This window comes from Nuphar pumila, chromosome 1, assembly GCF_984573655.1.
Source record: "Nuphar pumila chromosome 1, dmNupPumi1.hap1.1, whole genome shotgun sequence".
In the NCBI taxonomy this organism is placed as follows: domain Eukaryota; kingdom Viridiplantae; phylum Streptophyta; class Magnoliopsida; order Nymphaeales; family Nymphaeaceae; genus Nuphar; species Nuphar pumila.
The window spans coordinates 40,706,216-40,726,601 of record NC_143249.1 but is presented as its reverse complement, the minus strand read 5'-3'; the positions used below and the strand labels follow the sequence as shown (position 1 = coordinate 40,726,601).

At 39.4% G+C, this 20,386-nt stretch overlaps 1 protein-coding gene across 2 annotated transcripts in view; it reads right to left on the bottom strand.

Annotated features, from left to right (window-relative positions):
* Window positions 1-19,614, bottom strand: part of LOC149848783 (embryogenesis-associated protein EMB8-like) — a 109,022-nt gene extending 89,408 nt beyond the window's left edge. Inside the window, exons 1-5 of one of the 2 annotated variants that reach the window (XM_089997451.1) lie at window positions 19,024-19,614; window positions 18,809-18,898; window positions 16,092-16,153; window positions 5,800-5,897; window positions 54-143 (exon numbers count right to left, since the gene is read on the bottom strand). In XM_089997451.1, coding sequence (XP_089853577.1) covers window positions 54-143; window positions 5,800-5,897; window positions 16,092-16,153; window positions 18,809-18,898; window positions 19,024-19,280 — 597 coding nt within the window. In that variant the 5' untranslated portion in view covers window positions 19,281-19,614. The remainder of the gene's footprint in view (window positions 1-53; window positions 144-5,799; window positions 5,898-16,091; window positions 16,154-18,808; window positions 18,899-19,023) is intronic. The other variant, XM_089997458.1, reaches the window with a different exon arrangement.
* Between the last annotated feature and the right edge of the window lie 772 nt (window positions 19,615-20,386).

Genomic DNA, 20,386 nt, shown 5'->3' with positions numbered 1-20,386 from the left:
AGAAGCTCTTACTAGATGACAAAAGATTCCAGACAAAGTTTATGCACACTTACAGTAATAGAAATGCCACCTAATCCCCTATGATTGCTGACAACAACATTCCATCCTTGCTTTGAGAACTGGTAGACAAGGTGTTTTATATACTGCAAAAGAAAAATATAAGCATTATATCACTTCAGAGTTATTTAGGGCATAAAACAATCTTAACAGATAAAAAAATGCATGGCGGATATGGATATACCAGGAGATATCACATAAAATTACAGTAGCCAAAGGAGTAATATATTACAATTAGGTCTACTTAAATACAGTTTATGATAATGCATGTACTTGGGTATTACCCAGAAATGAATTTTATTGGTGCAGTTGTACATGTTAATGTCGTTCACTTTCATCTATGCTTACAGAATGATGGCACAACTAAGCAAAGTGTCCAAAGTTTTGAATAGCCCCCAAACAAATGAAATGTTAAACAATTAAACATGAACAAAGTATGCACTCATGAACACACCAATTCATGACAAGAATGAACATCTTACAATGCTAAAGAATAGACTGAGAAGACACAAACAGAGAAAGTGTGACACTTACGACAAATAAAAGATCTTTTTTTAGTGGAAAGCAACAACTTTCTATTAAAAAAATAAGAATTCACAGCAACGAGATGTCACAACTGCAAGAATACAAAAGAGAAGAAAAGATAAAAGAATACAAAGACAAAGCATAAAGTGCCAAAAATTTGTGGGAGTAGAACCTAAATCAGAAGATGTCCCCAGTCTATTATTCCCAATACACTTCCCCTGAGTATAATTCTAATTGGGACTTTAAACAACCATGTATCGCCAAGAAATAAACTTGCCAGCCTTTAAAAAGTCTGTTGTTTCTTTCTTTCCATGCTTGCCACTATGGCGTAAAAGAGGATCATCGCCATATAATGCATCATTTCTTACCCTTCCTCCTCAGCCAAGGTGCCAAAAATATCTCTGGACTAGAAATTATTTCCCATCTATGAAAGTTCCAGTCTGGTCACGCTTCCTTGAGGAGAAATTAAGATGTTGAACATGACCATAAGAGGTGCCACATAGTCTCCTCATCTCTCCCACATAATTAACATATTGAGACCGTATGAAATTGCTTTGAGTAGGAATGCTATCCTGTGATCCCAACCATGCAAATGTAACAGCTCTTGGGTTTGGATGAGTAATCTTCCTTGGGAAAGAAGCATGTTGATTGTGAGAACTCCATCTGTGGCACATTCCCAGACATCCATACCATTCAAAGATTGTTCAGCAAGCATGTTGCAGAACAATGCCATTAATTTGGCAAAGTTTGAGGAGGCTAAACCTGTATGAAACTTCATTAAGCAATTATATAACACACTAATTGCACTAGGGAGCATCAGCCTGTTCAGGAGTAAAGATCCATGAGACAAGAAAACAAGTCAATCTAAGCCTTTAAACGGGGATGTGACATTGTCTGCAATAGCAAACATGGAGACAGGAATTAAGTGTAGAGAGGGTAAAGATTACAAAATTTGTTTTGGTTGAGGAGAGCAAAAGATAGAAGGAATCTAGGGTGAGAATTTCTTATGGCCATATCCCTAAGTTTGAAAATGTGAGAAATGCTATATTCCATAGAGCTACTTTGTCTTCCTTGATTCAAAATTTATGAGCTTATGGCTGAGGAGACAAGGCATTTTCATTTTTATGAAATTAAGGTATTATGATTCTTATGGAAGTGGAGCCCAATTGCCTTATTGTAACAACACTTAGGATGAAAAAAAGACCAAGGTGTTTTCACTTTTATAAACTTAAAGACCTTTAGGATTTAAAAAAATGTCTAGGCAAAAGAAATAAACATCTTCTAAATATATAAACAATTTCACAACTTATGCATATATTAAATATTAATAGCTTCTTCTAGCAATTATGGAATTCATTTTAGAATTCCACTTTGACTGGCTATTTTTAACTAATATTTTTATTTATTGTACAATAATAGTTAATTATGGAAAAAGGACCTTTGTAGGTTATATGAGTATAATATTACTATTAAGTTTATACTATTGCAATTCACAAATTTAGTCAGTTATTCCTGAATTGTAATGGTATACCATATTGTATGACAAAATTGACTATTTTTACTCCTAAAACCTAAATACCTCATTATCTATTTTTTGAACTCTTTTTAGTCCCTGTGCATTCCTTGCTTCAAGTAAATATAAAACCCATCACTTCTCACTTCCTGCCTTTTATTTTGCTTCTTTTGCTAGCAATCTTTGTTAAATTGTATATACTATATATATACATGCATACATACGTATATATATATACATATATATATATATATATATTATTGTATGTATATATAATTTAATTTATTGTAAATCATAGTAAATATTTTTTTCTTTCTTTTCTTTTCTTTATTTTTTTAATTTTTTTATTTTGTTGGCTAGTCAACATTAAGTTGACTAGTTTGACTAGCAGCTGGAGCTAGTCCAATGGCTACAAATAGAGCCGTTGGACTAGCTCCAACGACTCTTTAGTCCTCTCTTGTTGTATATAAAAAGGGGTTCAGCCCCTCATCATATGTAATGTTTCTTGTATTTTGAACATTCAATAGAAAACATATTTTTTACTTTTTGTTGTCTTCTTGTTGTGTTCTTGTGAAGAATCCCTTTGTGGGTTTTCCGAATGCGTCCTTAGTGACACATTTGTATTTGTTCATTTGGCTTCGTGGACATTTGGTTCATGAGTGATGGCACATACTTCGTTACATGGTATCAGAGCTTGGTGATGTGAAGCTCCTTGTTGATGATTGTGTGATCGTGGTTGTGCACTTGAAGATTCAAACTCAAGTGTTTGTGTGATCCATTGGCGGTGCTAGATATGTGGTGCTTCTACTTCAAGTCCTTGCTGGAGTGATCATGTTTTTGTGTTCTCTATATCTATCTCTTCTCTCATATTCTCTCTCTCACCCTTGTAAAAATCGATGACAAATAAAATGTCACCACCATGCCCGTGAAACTTAATGATACAAACTATGTAAAATGATCTTCAATTATGAAGCACCATATTTGGGGAAAAGGGTTGTACAGACTAGTGGATGGATTTGATCTGAAGCCTAAACTAGTTTTCACTAAAGTAGAGAATGAGAAAGAAGTATTGCTTACAAGGGTAAGAGAACTAAAGTCCTAGCTACCTATGAGAAAAAATAGAAAGAATGGAGGATGGGACATGCCAATCATGTTTTGGCTCATTAATAGCGTTGATATTAAAAAATGTTCTAGTCTTGCAAAATTTGAGCATGCAAATAAGACTTGAGAATACCTCAAAAAATATGTATTCCCTTAAGGATATTGCACATGTGTGCAATTTGCAAGATAAATTTCGAACTATAACCTAAGGAGATAGAAGTATTAGAAAATATCATAACGAATAGATCAAACTTTGAGAATAGTTGGCTCTTCTTGAACCAAGATGGCATTATACCGAGGATATAGAACTCTGCCAAAAGCAAATGGATGCATAACATTGTTATCAATTCATAAACGACTTAAGACGAAAATTTGAATCCACCAAATCGGCTCTCCTTCGTAGTGAAAAATTTCTCTCTATTGTTGACACTATTAAGGAGTTAAGTATGGAGGAGAATAGGCTTAAGAAGCGTACTAAAAAAATGAAGATGACTTGGTACTAATCGTCTCTAAGTAGGGAAATTACATACGCACCTACAAGTCACCTCATTATGAAAGACAAGGCAATGAGTATGATAAGAGAAAAATAATTTATCATTATTACCATGAATTGGGACACATCAAGCCTCAATGTCTTAAGCTAAGAAAGATGAGAAAAATGTTGCTTCGGTTGGCTCTCTGCAAGAGTCAAATGACATTAATACCACACAAGATTCATCCATTGGAAACATATCCTTAGCTCAACTAGTGTAAGCTCTTTAACCTCTCAAATGAGCATCTTCATCAACTAAAGCCGCAGTTTCATCTTTTTCCGATCTTGGTAAATCTCCTTAGCTTCTGGACTCAAGTGTCTCATTTCATATGATACCTAATGGTAATATTTTATCTGAATGTCATACTAACTCAAGCATGTCTAATGTGTTTATTGTTAATGGAACATCTCTTGAGATAAAAGGAATAGGGAATTTTAAAAGTATTTTTCAAAAGTTAAATAAATTTGTTATTCCAAAAGTTAAATATATTCTTAAGTTGAATTTAAACATTTTGTTTGTTTCTTAAATATCTGACCATGGATGACTCGACTGAAACTGAATATCAAGTCATGCCTATGGTAACGATGGAAGTGGTCTGGCTCAAGAGATTACTAGCAGATATGGGAGTTCAAGTAACAGGAGTCTCACGAATGTGTTATGACAACAAAAGTTTCGTCCACATTGCCAGCAACTAGACCTTTCATGAATACACAAAACATATCGAGATGGATTGTCACTTTGTATGAAAGAAGTATCTACAGGGCACTATCAATCTACCCTATGTTACATCAGAGTACCAGTTGGTAAATTTCTTCACCAAGCATCTTGTTGCTCTTATATTTAACTTTCTCTTAGGCAAACTTTCAGTTATTATGTCGTAAGCTTGAGGGGGAGTATTAAATTGTATATATATATATATATATATATATATATATATATATAATTTATTGTAAATCATTATAAATATATTTTTTCCTTTTCTTTATTTTTTAGTTTTTCATTATTTTGTTGACTAGTCAACATTAAGTTGACTAGTTTGACTAGTCGTTGGAGCTAGTCCAACTGCTACAAATAAAGTTGTTAGACTAGCTCCAACGACTCCTTAGTCCTCTCTTGTTATATATAAAAAGGGGTTCACTTCTTTATCAAATGTAATGTTTCTTGCATTTTGAATATTCAATAGAAAACATATTTTTTACTTTTTGTTGTCTTCTTGTTGTCTTCTTGTTGCCTTCTTGTGAAGAATCCCTTTGTGGGTTTTGTGAGTGTACCTTTAGTGACACATTTGTATTTGTCCATTTGGTTTATGAGTGAAGGCACGTATTTCGTTACAATCTTCGGATAGACCAGAAAAAAGAGAGCCAAACAAAAGCTTCAAAACAGATTAATTCATCAGAAAATAACAATGTCCCATTGAAGTGTTCAACGACAAATATGAGAAAAAAATGTGTAATACATACATAGGATCATTACTTGAGTGAATAGCTAGAGTACCAAGAGAAATGGAAAAAGAAATTGAGGCAGCCCCAAGAGAAGGCAAAAACCAAGAAATATTGTTTGAAGCTGCTAAAAGTTATCTATACAAAGAGATAGGATGACACCAACATAAATAATTAGATAAATGGTTAAGGAACTGAGACAATGGGAAACTAATATAAACTTATAGCATTTAGGAATATGAACCGAGAGAGTTAGCTTCATTTTAAGTTTAATTGGAAAATAGGTTTTGAAAAGAAAAAAATCCATCTAAAGGGAACAAGGCTTTACAGCTTGAAAAAGTCTACTAGGTTCTGCCCTTAATACTTGAGTCGCTAATAAAAGAAAAAAGAAAAAAAGCAGAATTTATCCATTCATTATATTTTTTTAGGCAGTAAAAGCCAAAACCCTGAAGTATTTAAAATAAAGGTATATTAAATAAGATACTCTTGCCTTTTACTAGTTTTAATCAAGAAAATCATGGGAATACAAGGAATAGCTGAAAGTAACCAGAAACTTAACAGATGTTAAAGCTCTAACAGATCAAATTATTAAGCAATCCTTGAGAAAAAGAAGAGCCAAAAGACAACTTACAGGTGATGACGAATCGCTTGTTAGACCAGGGATTACTACCACAATAGGGGTAGGGTCGTTTTCAGCAAGAGCCTTATCTAAGCTATGACTTCTTGAACCTGCATACAGTAAAGAGAAAATGAAAAATATCCAAGATAAATTTTCAGGAAACTTAGTCTGACACCGCCAACTGGTAACTTCCAAGATCATAGATTGAAAAGGCTAACAAAATAGAAAAACTAAAAGACATAAAATCAGTTGTCCATGGTCATTTGACTCAAATAGGGTTGTCCACTTACTAACTCATTTGCAACTAACTCTGATACCAAATCACTAACATGTTTAACTAGCCATGAAGTCCCTATTGTTCACCAAGTTCTTACATTTTTTTCATGAACAAAAGAACCTAGAACAGGGGTTCGTGAGTGTATCACTATGTAGCAATGTTGAAAACCAAAGAAGAAATGTGGCAAATGCCTCAGTTTTTTGCTACCATGCATGGAATTATGTCAGATTTTTCAACCAAAACTCCAGCTTTTATTTATTCTGAGCAACAATAGAGCTGTACGAAACCAGCCCTACAGTTCTGGCTTAATCGTTAGAAGTTTTGTTGATGCCAACCATCCAAAGAAGAGTAAATTTAAATGTAGTAGACCCAGAGCCACAAAATGCAAAACAAAGCAGAAGAAAATTTTCATGCAGGGGTAACAATCAAGCTAGCTTCGCTTCAGATAGACTGTTAGGCATATACAAAGCCCTTTTCTTTCATGTTTTTTACTGGAAGATTTTATCACCAGATAATAATTCTACACTTTAAAATAGATGGTAACTGAAAATTGATAGCAACAAATTAAAGAAAAGTCTTTCTCTCTAAAAGAGAAGTTTCTTTTTCAATATAAATGTGTTTCTTGCTAAAAACCAAGCCTCTCTCTGATGCAGAGCAGGACCGAATCGGGTCTGTATCGCGTGACCAAGGCATGGCCAGGGAACCCGATCCAAAGATGGACGACCGGACCCAGGAGTTGGATCCGATCGCAGGTAAGGTGCATCGTGAGAAAGAGACTTGGCATACATGGTCGGTGATTTGGGAAACGGAAAAGAGATTTAAATTAATTTTTGGAACAACTCTTACTTTAAGAACAAAAAAGTTTTGAGAATTTTTGAAGTCAAGTGTTCCAATACTTTCAATTTTTAATGACGTTCCATCGGCCGTTGAAACATAGGAGGATATGGGTTCGGAAAAAACATTTGAAAGGGAGCTTTTATGAGATGTCATATGAAAAGAAGCACCAGAGTCTAGTATCCACATACCTGGAGGTGATGAGGAGTAGGCGATGGCGGCTCCGGATGTTGAAGGAGAAGACTGAGAAGGTGTTGGAGAATTTCGAAGATATGATTAAGAGTTTCTTTGATATCTCCTTCTTTGGTACTTTCTTCCTTCTTTGGAGAATTTTCTCCAACCGCGGCAACCTTTCCTTTAAGCTTTGGACAAACCGGTCTAATGTGTCCCGGTTCATTACAATAGTGGCATGTGATTCCCTTTCTAAGCCCATTGATATTTTTGTTAAAGTGGGGAGGTCTATATGCTTTAACATTTGATCCGGGCCTATTAACGGCCAAAACCTCATCATTCCTAATGCTCAAGCCAAGTCGAGTTTTTTCTTGACATACCTCGGCAAGAGCATCTTCAATAGGTAGGGCTTTGCTTCTATGGAGAAGAGATGCCCTCACTTGTTCAAATTCCGGGCGAAGTCCATGAAGGAATTGAAAAAAGTGCTCCTTTTCAATTTGTTCTCTTCTTAGTTCAATATCTTGTGGAGCAACCCATTTGGGCTCAAGAAAGGCAAGCTCATCCCAAAGAGGGGTTAGAGAGCTAAAATAGTCCCGGACACTCATATCCATTTGTTTGGTGGAACGAATTTTTTCTGGACAAAAGAATTGCCGAGCAAAATCCTTTTGGGTATACATACCCTTAAGGAAAAACCAAGCCTCATTGGCCCTTCTAAACTTGGCAATATTAGCACAATTTTTAAGATCTACATTGTTCATAAACCATGCCAAAATTTTGGCATGGTTACTTTCCCAATCCTCGATTTTGGATTGATGTTCATTAATGACTTTGATGCGTTCATCGCCATCTAAAGCCTTTTCAACTTCATTTTCAATTTTGGTAAGAACAAGAGAGGGTTCGGGAGTAGTTCCCATAACAAAGCCCCAAAGTTTCTTACCTCTTAGATGATTTTCCATAGCGGAGGCCCACATGAGATAGTTGGACCCATTTAGCTTGAAAGAAAGCTCCACTTTAGAGTCACGGTCCATCGGCACCAAACATACTTCCTTTCTTCAAAATTTTGAGAGGCACACTTTTCAAGATGACAAAAGAAAAGCCCAATCACCAACCGAGCTTTGATACCATGTAATGAAAAGAGGCGGAAGCACCAATAGGGCAAAAAGTCACTCTTTAAGAGTGACTACAAGAGCCAAGAACACAAACACCAAATGTGCACACACAAAAACTCACAAATATAGAAAATGACTTAAAGTCATTGAAGAAAGGAAGAGAAGGGTGTAAAAACCCATACCTACAAGAGGAGAATACCTCCTCTATTTATAGAGGAGGGAGGCTCTAAAAAGGAACCACAAGGGGGCTCCCTTGTAGACGTTGGGAGCCCCAATGGTCAGAAATCTGACCGTTGGAGCCCCAACGACTACAAGTGTGGGGCCCCTTGTGGTCATTACAAAAGGAAAAAAATAAAAGAAAAGAAAAAGTAAAAGAAGAAAAAAAAGGAAAAAGTAAAAAAAGAAAATAGAAAAATACATTGGTGGTTTTACAATAATACTCCTATCGGGTATTTCACTAAAAAGAAGAAATAGTATATATACATATATGTATATATATACTTATATATATACGGATGTATATATATATAAGTATATGTATATATATATACATATTTTAACATACTACACCAACCAAATCCAATACCCGTACCAGACCCAATCCGTTAACCCGATCCAGAACCCAGTACCATGCCCGACCCACTACCTCTACCCTAACTCAAACCCATATTATCCCGTTCCTACCCACTTAGAGCCCGAGACCCGACCAGCCCTTCTACCTTTAGTAAGACCTCCTCTCATACTGGTGCCACAACACCGGCCACCGATGGTTCCCACCCACGGGCGAGCCAGGCTGAGGCAGTTTCCAGCAACCGTCATGCAGATTCAGCAGGGACCGACGCGACCTGAGCGCCGACCACACATCATGGGAGTTCGTCAGCACCAGCCTCCAGGCGAGCAGTACCGTGAAGATGGTGATGAAGCAGTGTTGGATGATGGCGTTTTCTGAAACGAGTATCTTGTAGGAATGGTGGAGACTCGTCAGCAGAGAGCACCAGAGCACCCCTCCACTTACGGGGTGAAGCTAGACCTTCCGGAGTTCACAGGACGATTCGATGCGGAGCAGTTCTTCAATTGGGCCTATGTTGTACAGTTTTTCTTCGACTACCACACTGCAGTTGAGCACCGTCGTGTCTCTCTAGCGTCCACTCGATTGAGAGGCCTAGCGCAGACATGGTGGGTTGAGCTGCAGAGGTCAAAGGAGCGGCAGGGACTAGAGCGCATATAGACATGAGAGGAGATGCAGATGTTGATATAGTCAAAGTTCGTGCCTTCAGACCACGTCGAGAGAGCCTACAAGGAGTACCTGACCCTGCGTCAAGGCCATGGTTGCCAGTTGAGGAAGCGGGAGCGGGAAGCGATACGGGAAGCGGGAGCGGGAAGCGAGGCACTTTCAAAATTTTAGGAAGCGGGGAAGCGTGGGACCACTTAGGACCGATTCGGGAAGTGTCTCGAAAGTGACCTAGGAAGCGTCTCGGAAGCGAGGGGGAAGCGAAAAAAAAAATAAAAATAAAAAATACAAAAAAATTGAAAAAAAACAGGGGAAGCGAGGGGGAAGCGTGAGGGAAGCGAGGGGGAAGCGTGATGGGAAGTGTGCTTCCCATTAAAGGGAAGCACGTCCCCCATTAAAGGGAAACGCGTCCCCCATTAAAGGGAAGCGCGCTTCCCAAAAAAGGGGGACGCTTCCCCCCACGCTTCGGAAGCGCGACGTTTCGCGCTTCCGAAGCGCGCTTCCCCTTTTAGCTAGGCGCTTTCGGTAACCCTGGTCAAGGCACCCGTACTGTGGCGGAGTATACTGCTGATTTCCATCGTCTATCCCTGCGAGTGCAGATCGAGGAGACTGCCCGCCAGCAAGTCACGAGGTATATTTTTTGTCTCCGTCCTGCTATTTCTGATGATTTCAGTTGTGTCAGAGTCGATTCATTGGATCAGGCAAGCACTTATGTCATGAATGTGGAGGAAAATTTGAAAAGGAGGCAGGAATATAGGACCTCCCGTAGTGACCAGTCCAGTCGACCCAAGTCGAGTTTCCCAACCAGGGGAGCGAGCTCCCCTAAGAAGGAAGACTCAAAGTCCACCTCTATATTAGACCCTAGCAAACCCGACCAATCCGGACCCGCATACCATACCAGATCCAAAGCCAAGCCTAGTCAGTCTACCATTTGTTGCTTTAGGTGTCAAGAGTTAGGACATGTCGCGTCCAAGTGCCCCACAACGAGCAAGAATGCCCATTTCATTGAGGGTATTGTTGAGCCAGCGTCTGATAGTGAGGGTGAGTCATTGGTTGAAGGAGATGATGAGCGGGAGGTCGTAGAGTTCGACGGCAACATCGAAAATTTGTTGTTTATCCGTCATGTTTTGACCGCACCCCGAGAGTCGACTCCTGCAAAATGGTTACGGAAACATTTTTAGAACCCGGTGCAACTATAAGAGGCATGCATGTGATGTTATAATTGATACTGGGGCGTGTGAGAATATGGTGTCCGAGAGTGTCGTGTCCACCTTGAACCTGAAAACGGAGACATTGTCACAACCATACAAGATGACATGGTTCAAAAGAAGAAACGAGGTTCCTATCACCCAGCGTTATTTAGTTCGGTTCTCCATGGGAGAACATTACCACGATGAGGTATGGTGTGATGTAGCCCCTATGAGTGTGTGTCACATTCTTTTGGGACGTCCCTGGCAGTTTGATCGCAAGACCATTCACGATGGTCGTAGGAACACACTCATTTATTTTTAAGGGTCATAAAATAGTCCTCCCTATCAAGGAGACCGGTTTTTCCACTGTGGATAAGCCTGAGTGAGTTCCCCGGCTCGCGGTCCTATCTTACCGGTCTTTGTTGAGCCATTGTCGGGAGGATGGTTATTGTTATGCCCTGGTGGCTAAGCCGTCGATGAGTACGTCGTTGCCCGTTCCCGCAGACATCGCGCCCCTTGTTGAGGAGTTTCGCGACATTATGTCAGACGACCTTCCTGATGGTCTACCTTTAACTTGGGTGGTGCAGCATGCCATTGATTTTGTCTCGAGGTCGAGTCTCCCTAACCTCCCCACGTATCGCATGAACCCATCCGAGCATGCTGAATTGTTGAGGCAGGTTCAGGAGTTACTACAAAAGGGGTTTATTCGTGAGAGTGTGATCCCTTGCACAGTACCCGCCCTGCTCACCCCTAAGAAAGATGGGTCCATGCGCATGTGTGTTGATAGTCGAGCGATCAATCGCATCACTATCAACGCTATCAAATATCGTTTTCTTATTCCTCGTTTAGATTATATGTTTGATATGTTGGCTGGTGCCTCTATTTTCTCCAAAATTGATTTAAAAAGTGGGTACCACCAAATCCGTATCCAAATCCGTATCCAAGAGGGGGATGAGTGAAAAACGGCATTCAAGACACGTGATGGATTGTATGAGTGGTTAGTCATGCCATTTGGGTTATCAAGTGCCCTGAGTACTTTCATGAATATGATGACCCAAGTGTTGCGTCCTTGTATAGGAAAGTTTGTCGTATATTTTGATAATATTTTAATTTATAGTTCTTCTTTGTCTGATCATTTGAGTCATTTGCGTCAAGTCTTAGAGATTTTAAGGAGGGAAAAGTAGTATGTCAATGCCAAAAAGTGTGAGTTTATGACGTCAAGTGTTGTGTTTTTGGGTTTTATTGTGTCGTATAATGGAGTTAAGGCGGATCCCGCCAAAGTCCGTGCGATTAGTATGTCAATGCCAAAAAGTGTGAGTTTATGACGTCAAGTGTTGTATTTTTGGGTTTTATTGTGTCGTCTAATGGAGTTAAGGCGGATCCCGCCAAAGTCCGTGCGATTGTAGAATGGCCTACTCCAAAGACTATAGGAGAGATCCGTAGTTTTCACGGGTTAGCCACTTTTTACCGTCGTTTTGTGAAAAACTTCAGCACCCTCATGGCCCCTATCACAGAGTGCCTAAAGGGTACTAGTTTTCATTGGACGTCTGCAGCGGGAAAGACCTTCACGCTCATCAAAGAGAAAATGACTAGTACCCGTCTTAGCCCTTCCTGATTTTAGCGCAGTCTTTCAAGTTGAGTGTGATGCCTCTAAAGTGGAAATTGGTGCAGTCTTGAGTCAGAACCACAGGCCCATTGCTTTCTTTAGTGAAAACTGACTCAAGTCAGGTGCCAGTACACCACTTATGATGTCAAGTTCTATGTCGTTGTAAAAGCCCTTCGTTATTGGAGGCATTATCTCATTTATAAGGAGTTCATCTTGTACACGGATCATGAGGCATTGAAGTATTTGAATAGTCAAAAGAAGTTGAGTGCTAGACATGCCAAGTGGGTCAGCTTCTTGCAAAAGTACACCTTAATTATTCGCCATCAATCAGGTACTTCGAACAAGGTAGCTGACGCACTTAGCAGGAAGAATAGTCTTTTGATGACTATGTCAGTGCAGGTCATTGGGTTCGAGCAGTGCAAAGAGTTGTACCCAACGGGCCCTGATTTCCAGCAAATCTGGGAAGGGTGCCTCTCCTCTGATAGCACAGCCGACCCACGGTTTAGTATACATAACGGCTACCTTTTTTGAGGTAATAAGTTGTGTGCATGCATTCTCTCTTAGACTTCAGTTGATTTCCGAGTTACATGAAGAGGGATTGGTTGGGCATTTTGGACATGATAAGACGTTCGCATTGTTAGATGAACGATACTTTTGGCCCAAAATGCGCAAAAATGTTGTCAAGTTTGTTCAAAGTTGTCGAGTGTGTCAAGTGTCCAAGGGTCGATGTCAGAATAGTGGTTTATATACTTTGTTGCCCATCCCTGAGCGGCCTTGGGAACATGTGTCCATGGATTTTATTGTCGGTCTTCCCAGAACCTCGCATCGTTTTGATTCCATCTTAGTTGTGGTTGACCGATTTTCCAAGATGGCTATCTTTGTCCCGTGTGAGCGAACCACTGACGCCTCATTAGTAGTCTCGTACTACTTCAAGGACGTGACCCGCTTTCATGGACTGCCCCACACGACCACCTCAGATCGTGACACACGTTTTATGAGTCATTTTTGGATATCGTTATGGGCCTTATTGAAAACCAAGCTCCAGTCCAGTAGTGCATACCACCCACAAACCGATGGCCAAACGGAGGTTATGAACCGCACCCTAGGGAACTTGTTAAGGAGTCTAATTGGGGAAAATGTCAAAACATGAGACCTAGTCTTGCCGCAAACTAAGTTCGCATATAACAGTTTCATCAACCAGTCCACGGGCAAGTCTCCTTTTCAAGTAGTTTATAGGCGGTCACCAACCCATGTAGTAGATCTAGCACCTGTGTCTAGTCTTCCGGACCCAACCCCAGACGCATTTGATGTCGTTGAGTACATGCGTGATATCCACAGACAGGTCCGAGCCAAACTTGTTGAAAGCTACGAAGCCTACAAAGCTTTCGTAGACAAGGGTCGTCGTGATGTTCAGCTTCAAGTTGGTCAGTTAGTATGGGTTTACCTGCGTCCCGAGCGTTTCCCAGTAGGTACGTATGGCAAATTGAGTGCAAAGAAATATGGCCCCTTCAAGATCCTCCGGCGATTAGGTCGGAATGCCTACCTCCTTGAACTGCCTGAAGATTGGCACATCTCCCTTATCTTCAATGTGTCTGGTCTATATGCTTACTGTGGGGACAACAAGTCGTCAAAGTCGACTTCTTCCCAACCAGAGGAGAATGATACAGAGCAGGACCGGATCGGGTATGTATCGCGTGACCAAGGCATGGCCAGGGAACCCGATCCAAAGATGGACGATCGGACCCAGGAGTTCGAATCCGATCGCAGGTAAGGTGCATCGGCACAGGGACAAGGAACAACCCAGAACGTCACCGATCCAGCTCCAGAATGAAGACGTCTCGGGTCCAGGATCGGACCCGAGACCCGAGTCCACTTGCAACCTTTAAATAGGCCATTCTAGGGTTGCGTGCGGCAGAAAATTTTTGAGATTACCGCAGCCTTTCTTCTGATTGCTTTTTGTTTCAGCAGTTTTCCCTTTGGATTCTTATTCTTTTACCTTGTTGATTTATTTTCTCCATTAGTGCTCATTTTATTGTTCGATTGAAGCTTTTATTGAAATAAAAGAAACTTGCACCATTATTTTCGGTGATTTCTCTTCTTACTTCAGCACATCGCACGACCGTGAGGGTCGTGCCCTCATCTTCTGCGATCGAGTCTCGTGAAGCCGGTTCTCTCTCTCTCTCTCTCTCTCTCTCTCTCTCTCTCTCTCATGTGTTTTCACTGTGTTTGCCTCCTTTTTATCTTTCTTAGTAATTGAACAATACAATAGTCAATTTCTATCAAACAAGCATACAGATTACATTAGCATGGTCTGATAAAGAAAGAAGGAAAAACCTCAAAAAAACCTACTCTACACTGTAGTCTATAGGATTTTGTTATATATATAAAAGAATAGCTAGGATTTCCAAAAGAAGATGTCATAATGATGGCCCCTAAAGACGAAGAGTGCATTGCTTTTCGCACCCCAAAAGGCATCTTTTGTTAAAAAGTGATGCCATTCAGTCTCAAGAATGCTGGTCTCAATTTTTTTTTATTTTTTTGGTACTTTTTTTTAGAATATGCCCTTACAAATGTGATTTACATGGTTTGTTTAGTAGGAATCTGTGTTTGAAACATCCAATTATGACATGTGAGCAGGTTTTTATAAGGATTAAAAAATCATTGGCTCAAAATGTTTTATAAATATTAAAGCTCATGAAAACATACTTTTTGTCAAAAGCATGATCCAACAGTTAATTGCTAACAAATGGATCATGTTGAATACATCATGGGTTCTAATTTATCAAACACTGCTTGGAAAATTAAAAAACAGTACCATTCACACCTTATAAATGGTCAGAAAGAACCAATTCCTCTCTCTCTCTCTCTCTCTCTCTCTCTCTCTCTCTCTCTCTCTCTCTCTCTCTCTCTCTCTCTCTCTCTCTCTCTCATGGGTGTAGAATAAGGGATGGTGCCTCACAAAAAGTTGAGACCATGATGTTCATCATCGCACGTTATCATCTCCCATGATCATCTTGTGAATTTCATGGTGCAGTTTTATTGTAAGTGAGCTGAGCATACTTTTATGGTGAAAAAGCACATGTAATAAGACAAATTCTTGCCTTCCTATTATTTTTATGGTGGTCAAGTGGTTTATTGGATTAACTTCATTAAGTAGTTTTCAGAACATTTGGAACTTAAGTCATCTGATGACAAATATTTCTTTAAACATTATTTATTAAAGTAAGATGCTGTTTAAGTTTAACATTGATACTTCTACCAGGCCCCTCTACCTGCAGACACAGTATGGAACAAGTACTGGCACTGGGAACTCCTGGATACAGGTCAACCAGGTTTCAGAACTGAACAACCCATTTTATCAATTTTAGGATCTGAATTTAGGTTGCATATGTTGCACACACGCATAATATATACTGCAAATCAAGTCTCCAGAAAAACAAAAAGAAGGAATTGAAGAAAGAATAAAATATTTACTAAATATGCAATCTGTCATAATTTATAGTATATCTATATGTGGCAGCACTCAGAACCAGCACTGTGAGTACCAGAACCAACAAGGGTATGTTGGGCATTTTGAAGTACTCATGTTACATCACATCTCACGAACACCTTAAATGAGAAGACAGAGAGAAGAGGGTCGAATGCATTATTTCATGACATATTCAATACTACATTACAAAGGTGTCAACCTCTACACTGTGAGGTGTATTACAGAGAACAAAATAAAAGATGACTAACATGCATTGATATTTACAATTACAATAAAGTGAATAAGAAAATGGAAAACGATGAATATGTTCCTAACTACTGTTTTTGCATTTTTGACAAGAAAAATATCTATATAAGATCTGCAAACAAGAGATGATAGGGATTTTCTCATTCACACCATCGAAAGATGCCAGCCAATCCAATGCAATAGTCCCACCATCTGGAACACGGAATATTTGCCTGAAATATAAAATACAACAATTAATTAACCTTGAAAAGTAATAACTTCAACGTGCAATATCAAGCACTATAGAATTCAAAAGAAATATTACAAATCTCTAGAACTCATGCACATATACACCTTTCAGTGTTAGGAAAAGAGAGGATAAGACAAGAGAAAATCTACTCAAGTCAGAATTCTATGTTGCATCAAGATTCCAAGATTCGATTCAGCTATGACCAAACAAAAGTCAGTTACATGAGCAACATATGAGAGAAAATAAGAGAAAATAAGATATTAAAAAGGTTTTCACATGTTGCACTGGAGCAGCAACTGGAAATAAGTTCTGGATTTTGTACATTAGCACTAGTGCTAGCATGCTGGTAATGATCATCTTCATCAAAGCTGGCATGTCTAGAGATGATCATCTTCTTTATTTCCAGATTGAAACAATTGTATCACTTCATATGCATCATTGTAATTAAAAATTTTGCAAACTTATGCCTCAGGCAATAGGAATTGTGCACACGCTTGCATCCCAGCACATGAAGAACCAAATACACAGGTAGGTTGTTAAATAACACATAATGTGGTGAATCATTCAGAAAATTTGTCAAACGAATGGACTTAAAAAGATAAATAACAGAAAGGAAAATCTTCAGTCCAAATATCTAACCCTAGATTTGTAGAGTTTATCATTGCAAGGAAAATTTCTGCTAGGTCCAAAAGTCTTTTCACATGATAACTTATAGTAACTATCTTGGATTTATACAAAAGTATGACACATCTTGTTTTCTAAGATGATAATTGTAGCGTTGCCATGATTGTTGTTTTTTGGATGACAATGTCATTATAAGAAGTAATATTCATTAGGACTGAGGAATTAAAAAGGATCCTACCTCACAAATTTCAGATGGAAGATTTGGACCCTTCCTAGTATGTTCATGGTGTTGAAGTAGGAGGGGAAAAAATATTTGGTGATCACACAACATGAATTTGTATTACATCTTCCTCATAAAAGCAATATGATTTGTTCTAATCCAAAAACAAAACATGTAGCTTAGTGCACTCAACAGTGTGAGCATCAAGAAAATCACCTAAAATTTGATGAATAGAAAAAGTTAGGGTATAGTGGGACTAGCCTCAAAAACATTAGTTTTAGGAAAGACAAAGAAAAAAACTTGGTAGATCATGTTTGACTTGGCCCCAATCTGAGTTTTCCTAGATTCAGGCATTAAGTGAAGAGGTAAATTCTTGACTTCCAAGTTTTATGTTGATCTGAAAAATGTGGTTCCACTATGTTAATTCCAAAATGAAATTATTTAAAATGCCTAATCTCATTCGCATTTTGGTCTTGGGCCCCTCCATTGGGAGCAGTTCATGGACACAGTTCATCTACTAAACGACTTATCCTAGCCTTATCTGTTTAGTAATTGCTCCAGAGCTTATTTAGTTTTTCTGGCAGAGTTCTGGATAACTTTATTAATATTTTGCAAATCAGCTGTTTTTCTTCTCATAAGAAAATTCTTCATACTTTCGGTATCATCTTTGTTCCTTCTCTTGCCTCACTAAATATGAGAACTGTTGAAAGCCATAGAATTCTTGTTCTTGACAATGCAATCACTATCAGTTGTGATTTTGTATGTACAGACTCCAGAGAGATTGTACCACGGAAACATAATCATAAATAACATCCCCATCCTTAACACAGTGAGACGCCTAGGATTGCACAATGAAGTTCAAATCCATCCAAGTAAACAAACCCAGCTCAAATAAGGGCTCAAGCTCGATACAAGTAAATGAGTCAAACTTGATCAAGAATTTGAGCTCAATTAAGCTCGATTAGCCCAATTAAGAGCGGCTAATATGGTTATATAAGGCGTGTGTTTGAGATATATAGGTTTTGTTGCTTATCAAACATTCAGAAAAAAAAAAAAAGGTCTTACCATGATGAACGGGACATTTGCCTTGTATTTAATCAAAATATGTTTGGCTCAAGCCAAGCTGAGCCTAGCTCAAGCTGGACACACGCCAATCTTGGACAGGAGCTGAACAGCCATTTTGTTAAATGAACCAAGTCGCGCCAGCCCAAGCTCAGCTTTGTGCAGCCCTAGAGAAGCCAGTCCCAATTACAGATAAGCCAATCCAAAAAAGATCAACTTATGGCTACACCATATAAGTTTTGTCCTTTCTTTCTTGCAGCCTATCCAATCTATGCCAAGTACGTTATGGTTTTGTAGCTATTATCATTATTATCATCAAAAGTAACAATTTGTAAGCAATCGGTTTGTGCAAGCATGGAGTCCAACAAAACAATGAGAAAATACTTATTGATCGAACACTCCAAGTTTCTTTTTTTAGCTAACATAAAACGTAGCGTTGGTTCCAGCCAATCCCTATGATCTAAGAACCGTCAATTGAAAACTACCAACAAAAAAAACATAACCGAAATCCAGATCAAGAAGAAAATCAACACAAGCAAATCAGGCGCCCGACAGCATGGACCCGATTGGATTGGCTAACAGAACAAAAATTACTCAACCCTTGTCGAAATATAGCATTGCAATCACCACTCAACTGCAATGAATCAAGCTCATCGAATATCATCCACAGATTTGGCCATAAAAGCTAAATTTTTAACCCAAAAAAAACGCAGGGAGAGAGGGTTTCCTCACCTCTTGTACTCGAAAACCGGCGGCCTGCCGAAGAAGTGCAGGAAGGCAGTCTGCAGATGAGGGCTCGAAAGCCACGGCGTCGCCAAATAACTGGTCGACGCGACCAATCTCCATCATTAGAATGACATAAACCATCAACGACAGAACCCGCTCGCAATCGAGAGGGCTCCAAACGCATCAGAAACAAAGAAAACAAGAACGCGAAGCGAACTCACCTCCCTCGAAGAATCGGGCACTTGGATACGAGGCCACTGCAGATGTCCGACCCCGAATCGTACGTCAACGAGACGGGGTCCCCTCTCATTCCTCTGAGGAGGTCGCCGACGAGGTGGATCTCGAGAAAACGGTAGAGGAAGACGCCGATCGCGAAGAGGAAGGCGGAAAAGTACTGTGAGGGAGTGATCAAGGAAGCCGCCCGGATCAGCAATTGGGCAGCGGAGGCTGAGGCATCGACGCCGGCGTAGCACTCCATGATCGGACGACGACGAGCAAAGGAGGAGATGCGAGGTGACAGGGACACGTCTCGGAAGAAGGGTTAATGGAAGAAAGAGAAACGAAAACGGATCAGCGAATTAGGTGGGAAGAAAGGCAGAGGATGGGAGGCGTTGTCCTAACTCCCCCGACCTTGTCAACCTGGGTCTCTTGAGCTGGAGACGTTTACGGACTCGTGTCTGAGCAGACGTCGAGGTCTCCTCGGTCGACGGAGGAGGAGGACTCTGATCCTCCGCGCCACGCGGAACGATAACTTCCCGCAGCTTTATTAGGCGTCCATGCATGCGTCCAATACAGAAATGTGATTGCACACTTCTGGTGTGCTGCTGCACAATCACCAAACATCTGCTGTTTGTGGCAACGGGTCCAGTTTGGTTCGAACTCAGATAGAATCACACCTAGATCTGATGTGAGACGTTGGTACTGGGTCTGGACCTAAGTCCAATCAGACCCATCATAAAAGAAAACTATATCTGGATCTTATAAAGATTACATGAACTAAACCCGAACCATACCGGGTAAAATAACATTTTTTTATCTTTTTTACATTGAAAATTAGTGGATCTTTGTCTAAACTTGAGTTGTTTCAGGTCTGGTACAAGATTTCACAAACCATTCTCGGCTCTGTATATTAATAGGACATTCTTATTTATTACCAAACTCCATTTGGTACGGGTTGAGCTATTGACACTCTTGTATTTGGGTTTCACAGCTAATAGGTTGAATGTCAACGAGTGATCAGGTGCAACGGTACACTAAAAGTGTGCAATCACATTGCACCTTGTAAAGAGGCAGAGAGAGCAATAAACTATTAGGAATATTCTATTTAATGGCCAATGTCTTCTGCCAAGATAAAAATGAACATTACGGTTTTTAAGAAAAAAAATCATTCTTTGGCCAAACATTTTTTTACCTGGTTTAAAAAGTAGTTCTCATGTTATGATTTTTTTTAATGGACAATGAGTCCTCTAGAAACTGCCAAATAAAAAACTTCATGCAACATCCGTATTATTGGAAAAACGTATTTTTTTAGTTTTTCAATTTTTTTTAGATTTTTACAGGAAAACCGCCATTAATATCGTAGGC